This window comes from Suricata suricatta, chromosome 13, assembly GCF_006229205.1.
Source record: "Suricata suricatta isolate VVHF042 chromosome 13, meerkat_22Aug2017_6uvM2_HiC, whole genome shotgun sequence".
Classification (NCBI taxonomy): Eukaryota; Metazoa; Chordata; class Mammalia; order Carnivora; family Herpestidae; genus Suricata; species Suricata suricatta.
Genome location: NC_043712.1, coordinates 78,233,788 through 78,250,401, shown reverse-complemented (window position 1 = coordinate 78,250,401; position 16,614 = coordinate 78,233,788). Strand labels below are relative to the sequence as shown.

The 16,614-nt window shown below is 39.2% G+C and overlaps 1 protein-coding gene across 8 annotated transcripts in view; it reads right to left on the bottom strand.

Annotated features, from left to right (window-relative positions):
- TRPM3 (transient receptor potential cation channel subfamily M member 3) overlaps positions 1-16,614 on the bottom strand; it is a 492,852-nt gene that overhangs the window by 202,012 nt on the left and 274,226 nt on the right. For 4 of the 8 annotated variants that reach the window (XM_029920564.1, XM_029920565.1, XM_029920566.1 and 1 more), the window contains exon 7: positions 3,541-3,615. The exons of the other annotated variants lie outside the window; for them this stretch is intronic. In XM_029920564.1, the coding sequence (XP_029776424.1) occupies positions 3,541-3,615 (75 nt within the window). The remainder of the gene's footprint in view (positions 1-3,540; positions 3,616-16,614) is intronic. 8 annotated transcript variants of the gene reach the window in all.

The window sequence follows — 16,614 nt, the reverse complement described above, 5'->3', positions numbered from 1 at the left end:
CTGCCTGAGATTTAGGTTTACAGATTCTGCCTGCAGGGCTGCAGCCTGTGGAACTCCACTTAGCTTTTGAAATCTAGCCCTGCTCATTCAGCAGGGATGGTCTATCGAGGGAGGGCAAGCGCTGATTGCTTGTTTCAGCTCTGGGTGCCAAAGAAGGAAAAAAAAAAGTTTTCCTATTATGTCGGCATTAGGACATAACATCTCTATTTTCCTCTTTTTTTTCCCCTTAGAGGTTAATATCGTGAGCTAAGGGTTCAAGGTTAAAAGATTTTTATTCTGTTAAAATCTATGACAATTTTATTGCTGACATCTCGGGAGCACTACTATTTCTGGTCACTCATCAAGCCTATTTGAAATATATTTCGCTTGTATAGCCATCAGTTTCAATGGTGTGAAATGATTCAAATACTATTTGAAGGGATAGGCAAATTGCTTTAAATGCTGGGAAGCGGCTTTGAAGGGTCCTGGGACAAATTCCCTGGCCTTAATCACCTCAAGCAAATTAAAATCTCAGCCCACTTTTTTTTTAGATCCCTAGAGAGTGAGCTACCTTATCCTCTCTAAATATATCCCGCAGTAAAATTGTTGATTATGGCAGAAAAGTACTCACTCAGCCAGTCAGCACAAGTTCTGCCATTTATTTTCTGTTAACCTAACTTTCTAAAGTTAGCTATGTGTTTCTACTGAATGGTTGATCCTAATCTGGTCTGAAAAGCAGCCATAGGCAATTATCACTTTAAGTAAGGTGGGGGGGTATCAATACTTATTTCTTTTTCGGTGTAAATGGAAATAATGGATCCATGACAGCTTTGGCCGCTGCAAAAAATACACATCCTTCAATTCTCTAAATTCATAAAACGGAAATGACTTAGCAAGAATCATGATTCAACAGGAACACAGTCAAATTTTCAGAAGAAATACTTTCATGCCCGTGACAGAAGTATTCATGGTAGTCTTTGCCTGTGCGTGTTCCTATGCATTTATCTGCACAGAGTCTACGTGTTACTGTTTTACTATGTGTCTTTCCCTTTGTAGCTTTTAACATCTAAGCTCCTCTATTAAATTTTTATGTCAGGCTGGAAACCAGAGCTAAAAATAAAGCCAGAAAAACATTGATGTTTACAATAAAAATTTACTGAGCACCTGTCTGCATGTATCAGGCACTGTGCTAGGTTTGCCAGATGACTAAAATGACTAAGACTCAGGCTCTGCTCACAGGGAGCTCACAATCTACAGGTGACAGAGGGCAGTGCAGGCAGGTAGAGAGAACCACTTTTCCAAAAGAGGCAGTTCTGCGACAGAGGCTTACACAGAGCGCTGTGAGAATATGGGTTATATGCGAAAAATTGAGCCTACTGGAATCTGTGTGTGTGTGTGTGTGTGTGTGTGTGTTATAAGATTTCACAGAAGAGAAGATTTTCAAGCTGAGACTTGGAGTGTAGGTTTTTGTCCATAAGTAGAATTGACAGAGGTTGGAGTTTCAGCAAGTGTCAACACAGGAGAAAAACACATCAGATGAGGAATGTCATTACGTCATTTACTAGGAAATTGCAAGTAGCTTGGAAGGGGGTGGAACGTAAGGTCTCCTTGCATTATGGAAGAAGGGGAAACCGGAGAAACAACAGATGAAAAGATATGGAAAGACTTTAGGTTAGCAGTGGAATAAGGAAGAGGTTGGGTCGCATCAAGAGGGTCTATATTATGAGAGTTACCCAATGTAGAGCTGACCAATAACAGAAGGTTTTCCTGACTGTTGAGACCAAAATGCCAAATGTTTGCAACCCAAGTCTTTCTAATCTGAAAAGATATCTCAGCATTCTTCCCTGCATGCAAAGGACCTAAGAGGTCTTATCAGAATGGTGGGGAGCTCCCCTGGTGGCTCATTTGTTTACAGGAAAGGGCTCCAGTCCCTGAACAAACTCATTCTAATGCAGAAAGAAGCTCTTTGCTAAAAGAGAAAGCTCTTTGCTTAGCTTGGATTGCAAAATGTGCCAGAGAAACAAGATAGGCAGACACTAAAAAACAGATTTCACTAACGTGATATCTACTCCCCCAACCTTATTCTTTTGAGTCCGTTATTGTCTTGATTGACAAAGTGACATTTTAGTACCAAGCATGACAAACATTTCAGGGACAGCCAACTTCTTTCAGACCATTGCAAAAGATGAAGAGAGGGTGGATGTTTAGATTGCATTATCTTCGTCACACAACCTATTCTTTCCAAGGGAGAATTCTTTAAAGTAGAGAAAACTCTGAGACCCTCTGAGAAACGACAGGTCATCAGAGCCCAAAGATAACTGATCATGAATTTGACATTTGTATTGTGGGTGGTCTTTTACTTCATCTGTTGAGTCTATGGGTAGTAGAAAGTCTGAATGATTGGGCTGAAAAGGATAGAGCATCCACAGAAGGCAATGAAATGTCCCTGATATACATGTCACCCACCTAGAGGAAGGTTAACATCCTTTCAGGTCATGTGGTCTGAACCCAGGGCTTTCAGTCTATGAGAATATAAATTCATTATTTCTTACTTCCAGGTCTCCCTGGATGAAGTTCTGCTACGACCCTTAACTTACTGACTGTTAATTGGCCCCATGGTACAGTTATGGGTCCAATGATGGAAATTTTCATGTCATGGTTACCCCAATGCATTGGAACATGGTGCAATGATCAAAAAAGATGCCAGTGATGACAATTGAACGTCCCTTTGCCTTCCCAGCCTCCTTCATATATTCTCAGGCATAGGATGACAAAGGGAAGTCCACGAGTCACATGAAGAAAGACTGTAGCCATGGGCACACGATCAGGAGTTCCTCTGTTTATCTTCACCCCCACCCATGCCATCATCATACCCTACTTCCTCCTCATGTTGCTCCTGTGAATTCCTCTACCATCTTGCCACCAACCACCGTCTTCTGCCCAAAGTTCTCCTGCTGATGAATTCCAGCTGAACTGATGTTCAACCCGTGTATAATGTAGAGTTTGTGTTCAAATAGTTGTTGAATGAAATAAACACCCCCCCCAACCCTCCAAGGTAATAAGACCTTAGAGGAGTGTCTCTTTGAAAGAAATAATGCTTCCTTATGTGAGGTGAAAAGAGCAAAGGCTTGGGAATCACATCAGCCTGGTTTGTGCTACACTGTGTCACTACCTGGTCTAGAACAAGGGCTTAGTTACTCTGAAATGCTGTTTTATCAGCTGTAAAAAAGGAAGATAATAATCCCTACCCTGAAGGGGCTTTGTGAATATTAAAAGAGACAGAACATAATAATGCCTAGCAAAGTGCCTGGAACACACCAGGGCCTCAAGAAATGTTCATCTCTGTCCTCCCTGTTTTATGGGGGATTTTAGGATGATAAATAATATGGAATCATCATCATCATCATCATCTCAGATGTGGTTGGAGTCTTAGAAAGAGATAAACAACAGTCATAGGGAGAGAGAGCGTTAGGAATTTTGAAAGGAAATGAATGGTTTTATGGTTAATTTTCTTGATTGGGGTTTAAGAGGAGATTCAAGTTATCCATTAATTATACTTACCAATTGGGTCTAATTGGCAACTACCCCAAAATGAATAAAACAAGCGGGAGTCAAGAGAGAAAAACGGCAGGCATCCTGTCAAAAAATAAAATCTTTGAAATTTCTACAACCCAATGGTTGAATATACATTTTGTTAAAGCAGACGGACTCACCCCGTTTGTAAATTTATACATGTGATGCCAATCCAAGTCTCTCACTGAGACTTTTGCAAAGCATCAAACAGCCCTCCGTAGCATCTAAACCTGGTCTTCTCATTCCTCTACTTGTTTGGGTTTTTACAATCAACATCCCCTTTGCTGGAGGAAGCATCCCTATTATTTGGCTTCAGCCTAGGTGAGTGCTGTGGTGCTCAAAGGGTTAACTGAGGCAATCCTTGCTGAGCATTTAGCCCTTGTAAATCCTCCAGAAATGTTAGCTGTTGGTACCATGATTATAATAATAATTATGAATCTTTTGATTCTGTATTTTCCAAGACTGAACCAGAACTGGATTGCCCCCTCTCCTTTTATTTTTAAAAAATTTTTTATGTTTGTTTATTTATTTTTAAGAGAGAAAGAGACAGAACATGAGCAAGGGGGGGCAGAGAGAGAGAGGGACACACAGAGTCTGAAGGAGGTTCCAGGCTCTGAGCTGTCAGCACAGAGCCTGACGCAGGGCTCGAACTCACAAACCATGAGATCATGACCTGAGCCGAAGTCGGCCGCTTAACCGACTGAGCCAACCAGGCATCCCCCCACCTCTCCTTTTAAAAAACATTCTTTTTTTCTTGTTTTTGGAGACACGTGTCCTGTTCTCAGATGATTAGCTACTTTTGACAAGGAACATTTTTTCCCTCCACTGGCTAATGTAATTAATTTCTTTTCTTTTATGTTTTATTTTATTTTATTTTATTTTTTATTTTTGAGAGACAGAGAGTGCGAGCAGGGGAGGGTCAGAGAGAGAGGGAGACACAGAATATGAAACAGGCTCCAGGCTCTGAGCTAGCTGTCAGCACAGAGCTGGACATGGGGCTCGAACCCAAGAATGATAGGATCATGACCTGAGCTGAAGCTGGACGCTCAACTGACTGAGCCACCCAGGCACCCCTCTTTTAAAGAAGAATTGAAACCAATACTGACATACCATTCAATATGCATAATATTATTTACTGAAAAGATCCCCACATTTCCCTCTCTTCTTTCTCTCACTGCCAAGAAAATAACTAATTAGATACACAGACATATAGAAAAGACATATATAATATGGGTAGATATACTGACATATAGAAAGATACATAAAATATAGGTAGATAATATATTAAGTATATTATATTATAACATATATAATATTACCTACCTATATTATATATTATTATATTATATACCTATACTTATATGTATCTACCTATTTTATCTATCTATATTATATATCTACCCCTTTCTTTCTTCCTTCCATGTATGCATTCATGTATATAGCTATCCACTTATTTATCCACAGAAAAACTCATCAAAACCATTCATTATAATAGGTTTCCTTACCAATTTCTCTATACTATCCCAAACTGGGAGGCAAATTTAATGGTCATATCAAGACTCTGGAGTTGTTAATTTACTAAACATGCTAGGCTGGGGTGAGATGATCCAGTATCTCATTTCAAATCTAGGCCTTGGAGGGGAATCCCACCAAGAGTTCTGTGTCTGCCCCTTTGCTCCTTCCCTGGAAACATTTACGGAGCTCCCAGACCTTCAAATCGTGTCTTCTGGCCCCAGCTTCCTAAGATCAAGCCAGACTCCTAGAGGAGCTTCAACTGGGGGCAGTGGTTGGGCAGAGTGTAGCCAGTTTGTGAGGGACACAGTAAGGTCTTATCCACTTTTCCAGAACATTGCTTGGTGATTCCCCATCACACACAACCTATCAGAGCTGCCTTGTCATAAGAATGTACCTACCAGAGGAAAGACAAAGCAACATCCCTCGAAGCACAAAATATAATGGTTGGTTCCTCTGGATTCTTAATAGTTTGTAAAATAACAAGCCAAGAGTAACTACTGTGTATTTTCCAGAAAGTTACCAATTAGCATGTTTCTGAGAACATAAATTCAGCTGGGGAGCACATGCCTCCCCAGGCCGCTCTACTGCTGTGTATGACAATTAGACTGCTTGCTCAACACTAGGAGCAAAGCCCCAAATAGATAAAAACCCAAGCCCTCCTGGAAATGTAGCACGAGCATTTGTTTATGAGACCAAGTACAAAACTGGCAAGCTACGTGTTTTGAAGACCACACTGGTATTTTCAGTATATTTCTTTTTTGCTTCCAGTTACCAAACCCTAATGAACAAAAGTTAAAACACCATTTTAGTGAAGATTAACCAGATTTGTTGAAGATTTGTTGATTGGCTGGAAATGGAAATGTCCAGACATCTGGGGTCTGTTGACTGTGACCCCAGCTGTCTCCTATTTCCTTGATTGCCCTTCCCGGCACGGTGTAAAACGTGATCTCAAGCGGGCACATGGGGGGAAATAAAGGGCTATGGATTTTGCATCAAATGAGGTTGATAACCAAAGAACCCTGCTTTCATTCCTGGCTGAGGTGCATGGAGATACCTTCCTTATTTGAGTTTCCCTGGTGTTACGTTAAATACATGAAAAGTACCGCCCAAACTAACTCAGTGACTGTGCTGAGCAGCAGACTAGGTGTGTGGCATTCTGAGCTCAGCTGAGATCTGTGCCAGTAAATGCCCTGTATGAGAAGAGGTGGGGGACACCTCACCTTTCCTAAGTGGGCTTCTCATCTGGAAAATGAAGGCAGTGACTCTGGTGAAATAGATACATATAATATGTATTATATATAATAATGTATGATATATGTAAAATCCCATTTCCTAAAAACTAACCCTAGTTCACATGTAGACCTTGTTTATACCGGCGGCTGAAATAATGCAATGCAGACAGGGTAAACAATGTAATCAAAGAACAACAAATTCAATTAGACCCCACGCTGTGCACTAAGTTTCTGGAGATTGGAAGCTTTCACCTTCATGGCTTATAATCTATTGCCCACATTCCACTCTCAAAATCTTACCTAAAATACCTCTGCCACATACCCCCTTGAATAGTCAGTCTACCTAGAAATACTGTTTGTCTGAATTCCTGTTGCATTTTATGTCTTGAAAGGGCATTAATACTTGCTGCTTCTTATAATGCAGCTCTTTGTATCCTGAGCAGAGACAGCACAGTGGGCACCGATGGAGGCTGACTTCTTGGGTCTGCCTCTGATTTCCAGCCAGCTGTTGGAACCACCATTGACCTCTTCGTACTTCAGGGGTTTTCTTTTCTTTTTTCTTTTTGTTTTTTTGTTTTTTTTGTTTTGGTCAGTGGGAATAATAACTGGAACTCACTTCACAGGGTTGTCCTAAGGAGTAAACCATGATTTCTGGTAAAGTGTTTAGAATAGCACTCAGTTAAACTCTAGTTATTGTTAACTTACTTGTCAGACTCTAAGTTCTTCAAGTGCACAACTTAGCCTTATTTATCTTGCAACCCCTACAGTGTTTTGTATGTTGTAGGTGCACAAGCCAGTACTGGTAGAGTGATAGAAATACTGCCAAGGAGAAATATGGCAAAGCAATCACTATTTATTTTGAATGACAGATATTTTGAGTTCTCAGTTTGCTACATTTTGAGAAGCTGAAGAGCTTGAAGCCTGTGTTTTGGCTCCCTATGAAGCATCTTTAAGGTATAGTGGGACAAAGAGCCACTTTGCCACTGGGAGCACCACAGACAACATCCAACAGGAAACAGCTGTTGAATGAGCTACTATGTGACCCAGCTCCATCCAGCTCCCAGCTCTCAAGGACCCTGGGGCAGCCAAGCTGGATTTTGGGTAGCCAGGATGATAAGGAAAGGAAAATGAACAGTTCCAGCCCCACTGAACTCTACATGCAGTGGAAATATAAAAGTGGGACATATTCAGGAGTCCCCTCATACTAGGGTGGCTGGTTACAGCTATGAATTGGGGATAAATTTAGGCTGCACTCTCATTCATTAACTCCAAGTGGGGAACTTAATTTTGTTTCTGATCTCAGCTACTATCAAATGTAAGCATTAAATCTGTTACATTGGTCTTATAATTTTTATACACATCCTTTATGTATAATTGGATAGTATGATTCTCTATAATGTGTCCTTAGCCTGCCTCTTCCCTTAGGTTTCCTGATTTGACTCTTTCCTCTTGTCTTAGACAAAGCAGAGGATTGCCAACAGGTTGAGTGAGTAAGAGAAAACACAGCTATGCTGGCTCCTTACCTAGAGGTCAAGAATTATATATATATATTATATATATATATATATATAATATATATATAATATATAATATATATTTATATATTTATACACACACACATATAAGGTTTTCTTTCTCCCTCCTTCTCTCCCCCGTCCTTTCCTCCTTCCCTCAGCTCCTTCTCTCCCTCCTCCCTTTTCTCCTTTTCTCTCTCTTTCCCTCTCTTCTTCCCTCTATCTCTCTCTCCTCTTTCCTTTCCTTCCCTTCCCTTCCCTTCCCTTCCCCTCCCTTCCTTTCCCTTCTCTTCTCCTCCCATCCCCTGTGACTGTGCCTGTCCCTTTCCTTTTCTTTCTTTTCCTCCCCTCCCTCCCCACAAAAGCTATATTAGCTCATTGTAAAAACAACAACATTGACAAGTGTTCAAAGGTATAAGTAGAACATGTCAGCTCTCATCCTACGTCTCTCACCTCAGGTTTCACTCCCTAGAAGCTGCAACTAATAATTATTCACCTGTGTCCTTTCAGGTATTTTATAAGCATTTACATATATTCTTTCAAATTTTGATAAACATAAATGTAATCCTAAGCACACTGTTGTACAGTTTTACAGCAGGCTTTTTAACTTAAGAAAAAAAATACCCTCGGATATCTTTGCATATGAGCCCAAACAGCCAGTCCGTCCATTATCCATAGTAACTTCAGAGTATTTCACTATATATTTCCACATAATTAAAAAATTTTTTAATGTTTTTATTTATTTTTGAGAGAGAGAGAGAGAGAGAGACAGTACAAGCAGGGGAGAGTCAGAGAGAGAGGGAGACACAGAATTGGAAGACAGACTCCAGGCTCTGAGCTAGCTGTCAGCACAGAGCCCGACGCGGGGCTCAGACACATGAACCGTGAGATCATGACCTGAGCTGAAGTCAGACAGTCAACCGACTGAGTCCTAGGTGCCCCTATTTCCACCTATTTCCTTATTAATTAGTAATGTATCCATGAATCTTTGAGTTATTCCATTCTTATTACTGTAAGCAATTCTGCAATAAATATAGTTTGAATAAATTCTTAGAAGTAAAAATAAATGGCCAAAGGGATGTACATTTAAAATTTAATAGGGGTAGGCAAATTGTATTCCACATAAGGTTGCCCATATTTGTACCCACACTAGTGCGTATATCTATATATGCTTATTGACATAGATATTTGTAAACTTTTTTTTTTTTGCCAACTGATAGGTTAAACGTATTTCATTGTCTTAATTTTCATTTCTTGATTTTTCTAGTGAGGGTGAGTATTTGTACTTTCTTCCCTGTGATATTCCTGTTCATACATTTTGCCCACTTTCTTATAGAATTTTTCTTTTGGATTTGTGGATGACCTTTGTTTATTATGGAAATTGGCTCTTTGTTAGGGTTGCAACTATGTGCTTTACCATTTGTGTTTTGAACTAGTATTTTCTAATGGGGATTTTAAACATTGAATTTGTTTTCTACAGTGATGTAGCTTGTGTGAATGGAAAAGTTATAACAGCTCTGAGTTTCACTAATGAAGAGAAGAAGCGAATAGATACTAGGCAAGGTAGAAACAAGGGAAAATAACCATTCCATATATGGAGTATCCAGAGAGGAAAGGAGAGTTTTGTTTTCAAAGCACTTGCCTGTGGTTTTGTTAAATTTGTAAGACATCTTCCTTGCTCTGTTCCTTTAGCAAGAGAGAAGAGATTCCAACTGTTTATAGCTCTACCTTTGGGGTTTTACTGAAAAATATAAGCTAAAAAATCAATTAGGGTTAGATGAATAAGGACACATGTATCCTGGTCTCTAAAACAAAGTGACCAAATCACCATTTATTAAGAGAAGCTCCATAAATTAATCTTTTTATAACTGTCAGTGTCAGCAAATACTCTCAATTTTATATTTACTGGCATTCAAAACATTTTAAGAGCCCTTCAGTTGTATCTTGCCAAGTTATTAGTTATCTTTTAAGGGTTATTAAAATGTAGAAATGTCATATAAGATAATTGGCAAAAGAGGGCTTTACTTCCATAAGAAACTCATCTGCTTGTTAGGTCTCCTCAAATATTTAATCAACAGAGTCAGGGGATGCTCTTATTCCCTAACATAGATAGCTCCCTTGCCCTTTTCTCCCAATAGGACTGGAGTTCTGTTATAATGCATGGAGTTGAGTGGCTGACCAATCCCATCTTCCTGCTTATTACCAAGAATATAGTCATATGTAGGTCACATGAGAATTATTTTCCAGGATTTATCTTTGAAATGTTTATATCAAGAGTACAGTGTCATAGAAACATAGAATCTTTTTTATTTATTTTTAATATTTTGGGATTTAAAATGTTACCAAATGATGTGCAACAAAATATGTGGCTCCATTAAGGATCCCTTATGGAATGCACATGCAATATGCATAACATGGCATATGCAATTACTTTGAGGCTTAGGGGATCTGCTGGAGTTGGTTAACTTAAAAAGTTAACTAAACCAGAATGGTCTAAAGTAATCTCTATAATTTTAGATATCTTATCTCAATCCAATTTCAAGGGGAAATTATAATTTCCAGAACCAGTGCAAGACTCTTCAACCACCTATCACTAAAAAAACTTACAGGTTAAGAGGGAAAGGGCATGGTACAAAGCATGTGCTACAGGAGTTATTTATGGACAAGGCTCTCCAGTGAACATATTGGAACCTACCGGCCATCTTTTTTTATGAATGACAGATATGTTTTATCTCATGTAACCACTCTGGCCATTTCTTAACAACAATCTGGGACCATAAGCCAAAAAGATACGACAAAAACTGTCTGCTGTATTCTGATATCTATTCTTCTTTTCCTTCAGAGTGATGGGATTTGAGCTAGCTATGTAATTGTCCAGGATAAAGATTACATTTTTACATTTTCAAATCCCTTTTTAGCTAGGGGTAAGCATGTGACCAAATATTGGTATATGGGATGTAAACCAAAATGGTGTGTATAAATTCCTCAAAGTGACTTAAAAGGGAAAGGGTATGACTTTCTCTCACTCCTTTTTCCTGATTCTTTCTGTGTAGAATATAGATGTGATGGCAAATTCCCATGGGCCATGAAGACAGGGATGGGAAGAGCAAAAGAAGGAAGGGATCTGAGTTTTTGACACTGTGAGGCCATTACATTAAATCTGGACTCCTGTTTGGAATCACATATACAGAAGGAATAAACTCCAGTCTCATTTAGGCATCCATTGTTTTGGGCCATTGTTAAACCGCAGCAGAACCTGTGTCCTAGTGAATGTGAAATTGTTCTGAGCTGAATCAAGACTCAATAGGAAAAGTGTCATTCTAGGTTTGAAATGCCAGCTATGGGCAAGGGACCTGGTGGTCTCCTGCCAACTCTAACCTCTTACTTTGCGCATAGCTAACCTACTCCAAAATGGAAAACTCTCAAAACCATGTCTCCCGTCACTCATAGGCCATTCTCTTGTGTTCCTCTCTGTGCTACTGTTGATCACTTCAGGCTTAGCCTCTCTGTATTTGGTATAAATACAAAGAAATGAGACCGACATAACAATCATAATAAGAATAAAATAATATATATACCATTTATTTATATGTAAATGGCCACAATCCTTTAGAACGACCCCTTGGAATACTATGTGCTTATTTCAATGATGTTGCCATTACTAAAGTACTTTTGGAATTCTTTTTTGAAGCTGAAAATTTACGTTTCTTATAATAATGGGACTGGATCAAATCACTCAAATTTCTTTCATGCCAAACCAGCAACTCTTCATTGAGCACTCACTATGCCTAACATTGTTAGTTTGAGTGTCAGAGAGGCTGGTAACCAATTTGGGATGTCAGTGACACTCTTTATGTAATCTATGTTAAATTTCCAGGGTAAGATGGCTTCACAATTTAACATAGAAAAATAATAATATAAGGGGTCTACTATAGTCCAGGGAATGAGCCATAAATACTAGAAATGGAAGGTGAATTTTTAAAAAGCTCTGCTTCCTAGGATTCTGTATCACAAATCTATTCATTCATTCAAGATTTATATTACTGCCTTGCTTCCTTGCTTCCCCCTAAATTCTCAGTAATTTATAAATTAAAAATTGGAGCTCTCTTTGTATTAAATTTCAAACTCTTTATTCTACCAGCACCTTGATTTATTAAAATAGTCCCTGGGTAATGTTTCTGGTGAGGAGGCTCTCTAGGGGCCTATGGGTAAATCAACCACATTTCTGCCTCTGCCCCCACATCAGCTAATAACTGTAGATGGTAGAGTTTCTCTGAGTATCAAGGACTCTGACAGGAGAGCTCCCAGCGTTAAGCAAATTTCTGGAGTCACTGAGCCTGAAATATAGAAAGCATGGAGCTCAGAGCGGGTGCTGCTGAATTAAAAATACTGATCCAATTTACTTCATGAGTCAGTTCTGCCTGTTAAGCAAGTCGGTATGTCTCTTCAAATGAAAAACAGCTTCCTTATAGCCATTGTGGCAGAAAGGTCAACTCAAGTCCATTTACAGTTTTCAAATATGCCGAAAGCTCAAATTTAGACAATGACTTTGGTCCTCACCCAGGAGAGAAGAGATTCAGAGCAATGAAGTCAGCTATAAGAAAGGACTTCCCAACAGCAACTGATGTTAGGATGTGAAGCGGGTTCCAGAGCTGACATCCAGCCTATACTGTGGCTTTAGGAAACCAAAGTCTTCACAGATTGTTCAAGATTTTAAATCTCACTGCTGTCTCACTGTTGCAGCTTCTCTATGTCTTTAGACTAGAACAGAGTATCTTGACAGGGTGTGGCCTTGACAAATTAGGTACAGGCTATTGAAAGATTTGAAAAAAACAAAACAAAAAAACCCAAACCAACAACAAAAAGAAAACTCAAGGAAACATATTTGGAGTAGTGTTTCCTAAGGTGAGTGGTTGACATCTGGGCCAGGCGGGTCTTCATGTGAAACTGCGCTGCACAAGGTACAATATGAATATTCCTGCCTCGTCTCTCGTGCCACTCAGGAGCACCAGAAATTATGTCAACCCCAGAGCCCTCTGGTATTTTTAAATGACTCCTGAAGGACCAGTGTCACCCTAGTAGCGAACCACTACAGCCATGTTTAAGAATTATCACCCAAAATGGTGGTAACGGAAGTAGTCTATAAATGATGCAGTCAGGAGTACTTTTTTCCAATTATGGAAATTTCACAGAAACAAAATGCTTTCAATTAGTGTGTGTCATGTCATGGAGATGAGCTTTCTAGAACAAAATCTCTTGGAACCAATTAGACTTTACCAGTAGTGACTTAACCTGTGCATTAGCTATCTGTGCATTAGTTCATATGGCTCATGTATCATGTAATTCAGTTGGAAAGAGGATATATTTGCTTCCACAATAAAGCATAATGTGTTAGGAGTGACATCCTGTACTGTTGGGAGACATTATTATTATTATTACTATTATTTTTGTTAGTTTGGATGAATAAGCATCCAATCATATATAAATAGGTGTGTTGACTTAGGGACTGCATAATAAAACATATATTTTTTATAGAATTCTAAACAGCAATATCCTCAAATACCAAATGTGATTATGCTTTATGAATTCTGCCATCGTTTCTGCTACTTGTTTACTCAGAAATACCAAGTCCAATTTAATCTGCTGCTTTAGAAAAAGTACTCTTAGAATCTTCATCAGATGAGGCTATGCTCAAATGTCAGTCATGACTCTGGGGCAAAGAAAACGCAGGGAATCAAATTCTCATTCCAGCAAACCCTGACAGTAGCAGAAGTACTGGTTATGGAAATCTAAACCAACGCAGACACCCCCATTAATTAACATTGCAAAAACAAATGTGTCTATAATGACTGCCATGGGGACATAATCCCTCAGTCTGGATTTAGTCTGGCATAGATTTCACTTTATAGTATGAAGAGGACAAAGTCAGAAATGTCTAGCCTCATAATGAAATTTCCTACAACCTAAATTGATGTTCACAATATAATTAGAATAAAACTGCATTTAGGCAAACCTAAAATAAAATTCAAACAGCAAAAGAGTAACATTTACATCAAATAGAGCCCAAAGATAACTAAACTTCTGTCCTCTTCCTTCAATCCCCTTTTTGAATAAAATGTTAACTTACAAGAAGAAAATTTAAAGTGTAACATATATTCTGGGCCAGTTCTCATTTATCCCAAGTTCTAACACCTCCACCAAATACAGTATTCAACAATCCCAACTGACATTCACCATGATTGCTCCAAGACACTGGAATAGCTTGAATGTCTAAAGAAAGATTACATTTTCTGCATCGTGTTCTGTTTATTCAGGCAGAAGGAACAAGTGGAGTGTAGAATATACCTTCGACAATATAGAAACAAACTGAAAGGATTTTCTGATTATTGCTGCAACAGGCAAGATTTTAAAATCAATTACTACTTGGCAATGAGAAAGAATGAAATCTGGCCGTTTGCAGCAACGTGGATGTAACTGGAGGGTATTACACCAAGTGAAAGAAGTCAGACGGATAAAGACAGATACTATATGTTTTGACTCATATGTGGATCTTGAGAAACTTAACAGAAGACCATGGGGAAGGGGAAGGGGTGAGAAAAAGTTACAGAGAGGGAGGGAGGCCATAAGAGCCCCTTAAATACTGAGAACAAACTGAGGGTTGACGGGAGCGGGGGAGGGGGAGAGTAGGTGATGGGCATTGAGGAGGGCACTTGTTGGGATGAGAACTGGGTGTTGTAGGGAAACCAATTTGACAATAAAGTAAATATAAAAAAATAAGCAATACCTGTAAAAAAATAAACAAAACAAGGGCACGTGGGTGGCTTTAGTTGGTTAGGCATCTAACTCTTGATTTTGGCTCAGGTCATGATCTCATGGTTCATGAGATAGAGCCCTGTGTCAGACTCTGCACTGAGAGTGTGGAGCCTGCTTAGGATTCTCTCTCCCTCTCTCTGTGCCCCTCTCCACTTGTGCACACACTCACTCTCTCTCTCTCAAAATAAATTACAAAACATGAGAAAAATTAAAACAACAACAAAAAGTTGGAATATAATTCCTGATACTATGGATTTTTAGAGCAGTGTTGACTTCTTCACTATCACTGTAAGAATAAATAAAATATGTCTAAAGAACCTAAAAAATATAAAATAAAATCAATTACTCTTTAACAAGTAATGTCAAACAGAGGCTTGATGATATGTTCTAGAACAGAATTCCGAGCCTCATTTTTCTCTCTGGACCTTTTCAGCAACTACAGAGATACAATGGCTTCTTCTTAACAATCAAAGTCGGGTTTGATGTGTGGTAAAACTATTGTGATGAACAATAGCTTTGACTTTGACAGGCTTCAAAAGAGAGGGCTTGGTCTCAAGTTGGAATCCACTGCAGCCACACTCTCTAAACGTGATACAGCAACAAAGTGTAAGAGAAGTGCTTTCATGTGGAACATTTATGGATGACATGATATGCTATCTGGATTTCCTTCAAAGTTATCCAGAGGAGGATGTAGGTGGGTATATAGAGAGAGATTCTAAGATTGGTCATGGGTTGATAAATGTAGAGGCTGGGTGATAGTTATGGAGGTTATCATAATATTCTCCAATTTTTTTGTATGAGAATATTTGTAACAATAAAAATGTGTGCAAAAAATATGCTTGGCACTTTAAAGTCCCATTAGGCTGCTTACATGCTACTTTCTGGAGCAGGTTTTTGGTAGTCTTTTAGTGAATATATATTTCCTGAACAAGTACTATGTTCCCAACAATGTGCCACATTGCCTCAGTGTATGTGACTATGTGGACAGCAACAAAATAAATATGAGGAAGTGTTGATTACGTGCCTTTGTTTATTTAAACAGTTCAACTTAGTATGTGGGGTTTGAAAACGTTAACCAAAGGTATGGGTCACTTTACATAATGCTATTAATCGCTTCCCTGAACCTCAGTCTGATCTTTTAGATGACTGATTTTATGTTCTTGTGAATGTCCAACATAGTGTGGCTTTCATCCACAGACACCATGGCCTCTCTCTCCCTCTTATTTGCCTGACAAAATCCCAACAGGTGCTTAGTCCAACTTCATGTCTATTCCACGACTCGAGCTGAACATGGCTGCAAAGAAAACACACAACCCTGGTGATTCATGCCTCTTGAGATTCACAACCACAAATACCGAGGGGGACAGTGTTACTACAGTTTCCCCGGTCCAGTCACTCTCCCTGTCTCTCTATTAACTACAGTTCTTTCCTCTCCCTAACCTCCTCCATTTCCTCCCCTTCCACACTCTTTGCCAATCATCTCCTCTATGCTTTTCTTGATAAAGGAACTATCTACAGAGACGGTACCTGATCATCCCAGCAGAAAATGTTCCTGCCTACCCAGCTCTGGGGCCATACATAACATTCTGTTTTTCCTCCTCCTAGAAACTGTCCTTGTTCTAAGGCCAAGCTCTTGATTTGTGCATCGAATCTCATCACCTCCTTCTCTCATAGGGACTTTGTCTCAATTCCCCAGAGATTGGTCCTCAACTCTCTTGCTCTTCTCCAAAATCTTACTCTTTTCAGGTTCTCTCCAGTCTCTTGTTTTAAGAATACGCCAGTGTTGCTAAGAAGGAACATGCAGCTTCCTGGATGTGTCTACTCCTTACCCTGAATGCTCAGTTCATTAGCAAGTTCACTTGAATTCTGCCTTCACAATGTATCTTTGGACCAGTATTGTAGGATTTATATGAGGCACCTAAAATAGGCAAATTCATAAAGATATAAAGTAGAAGAGTGGTGACCAGGAGCTAGAAGGAGGAAGTAAA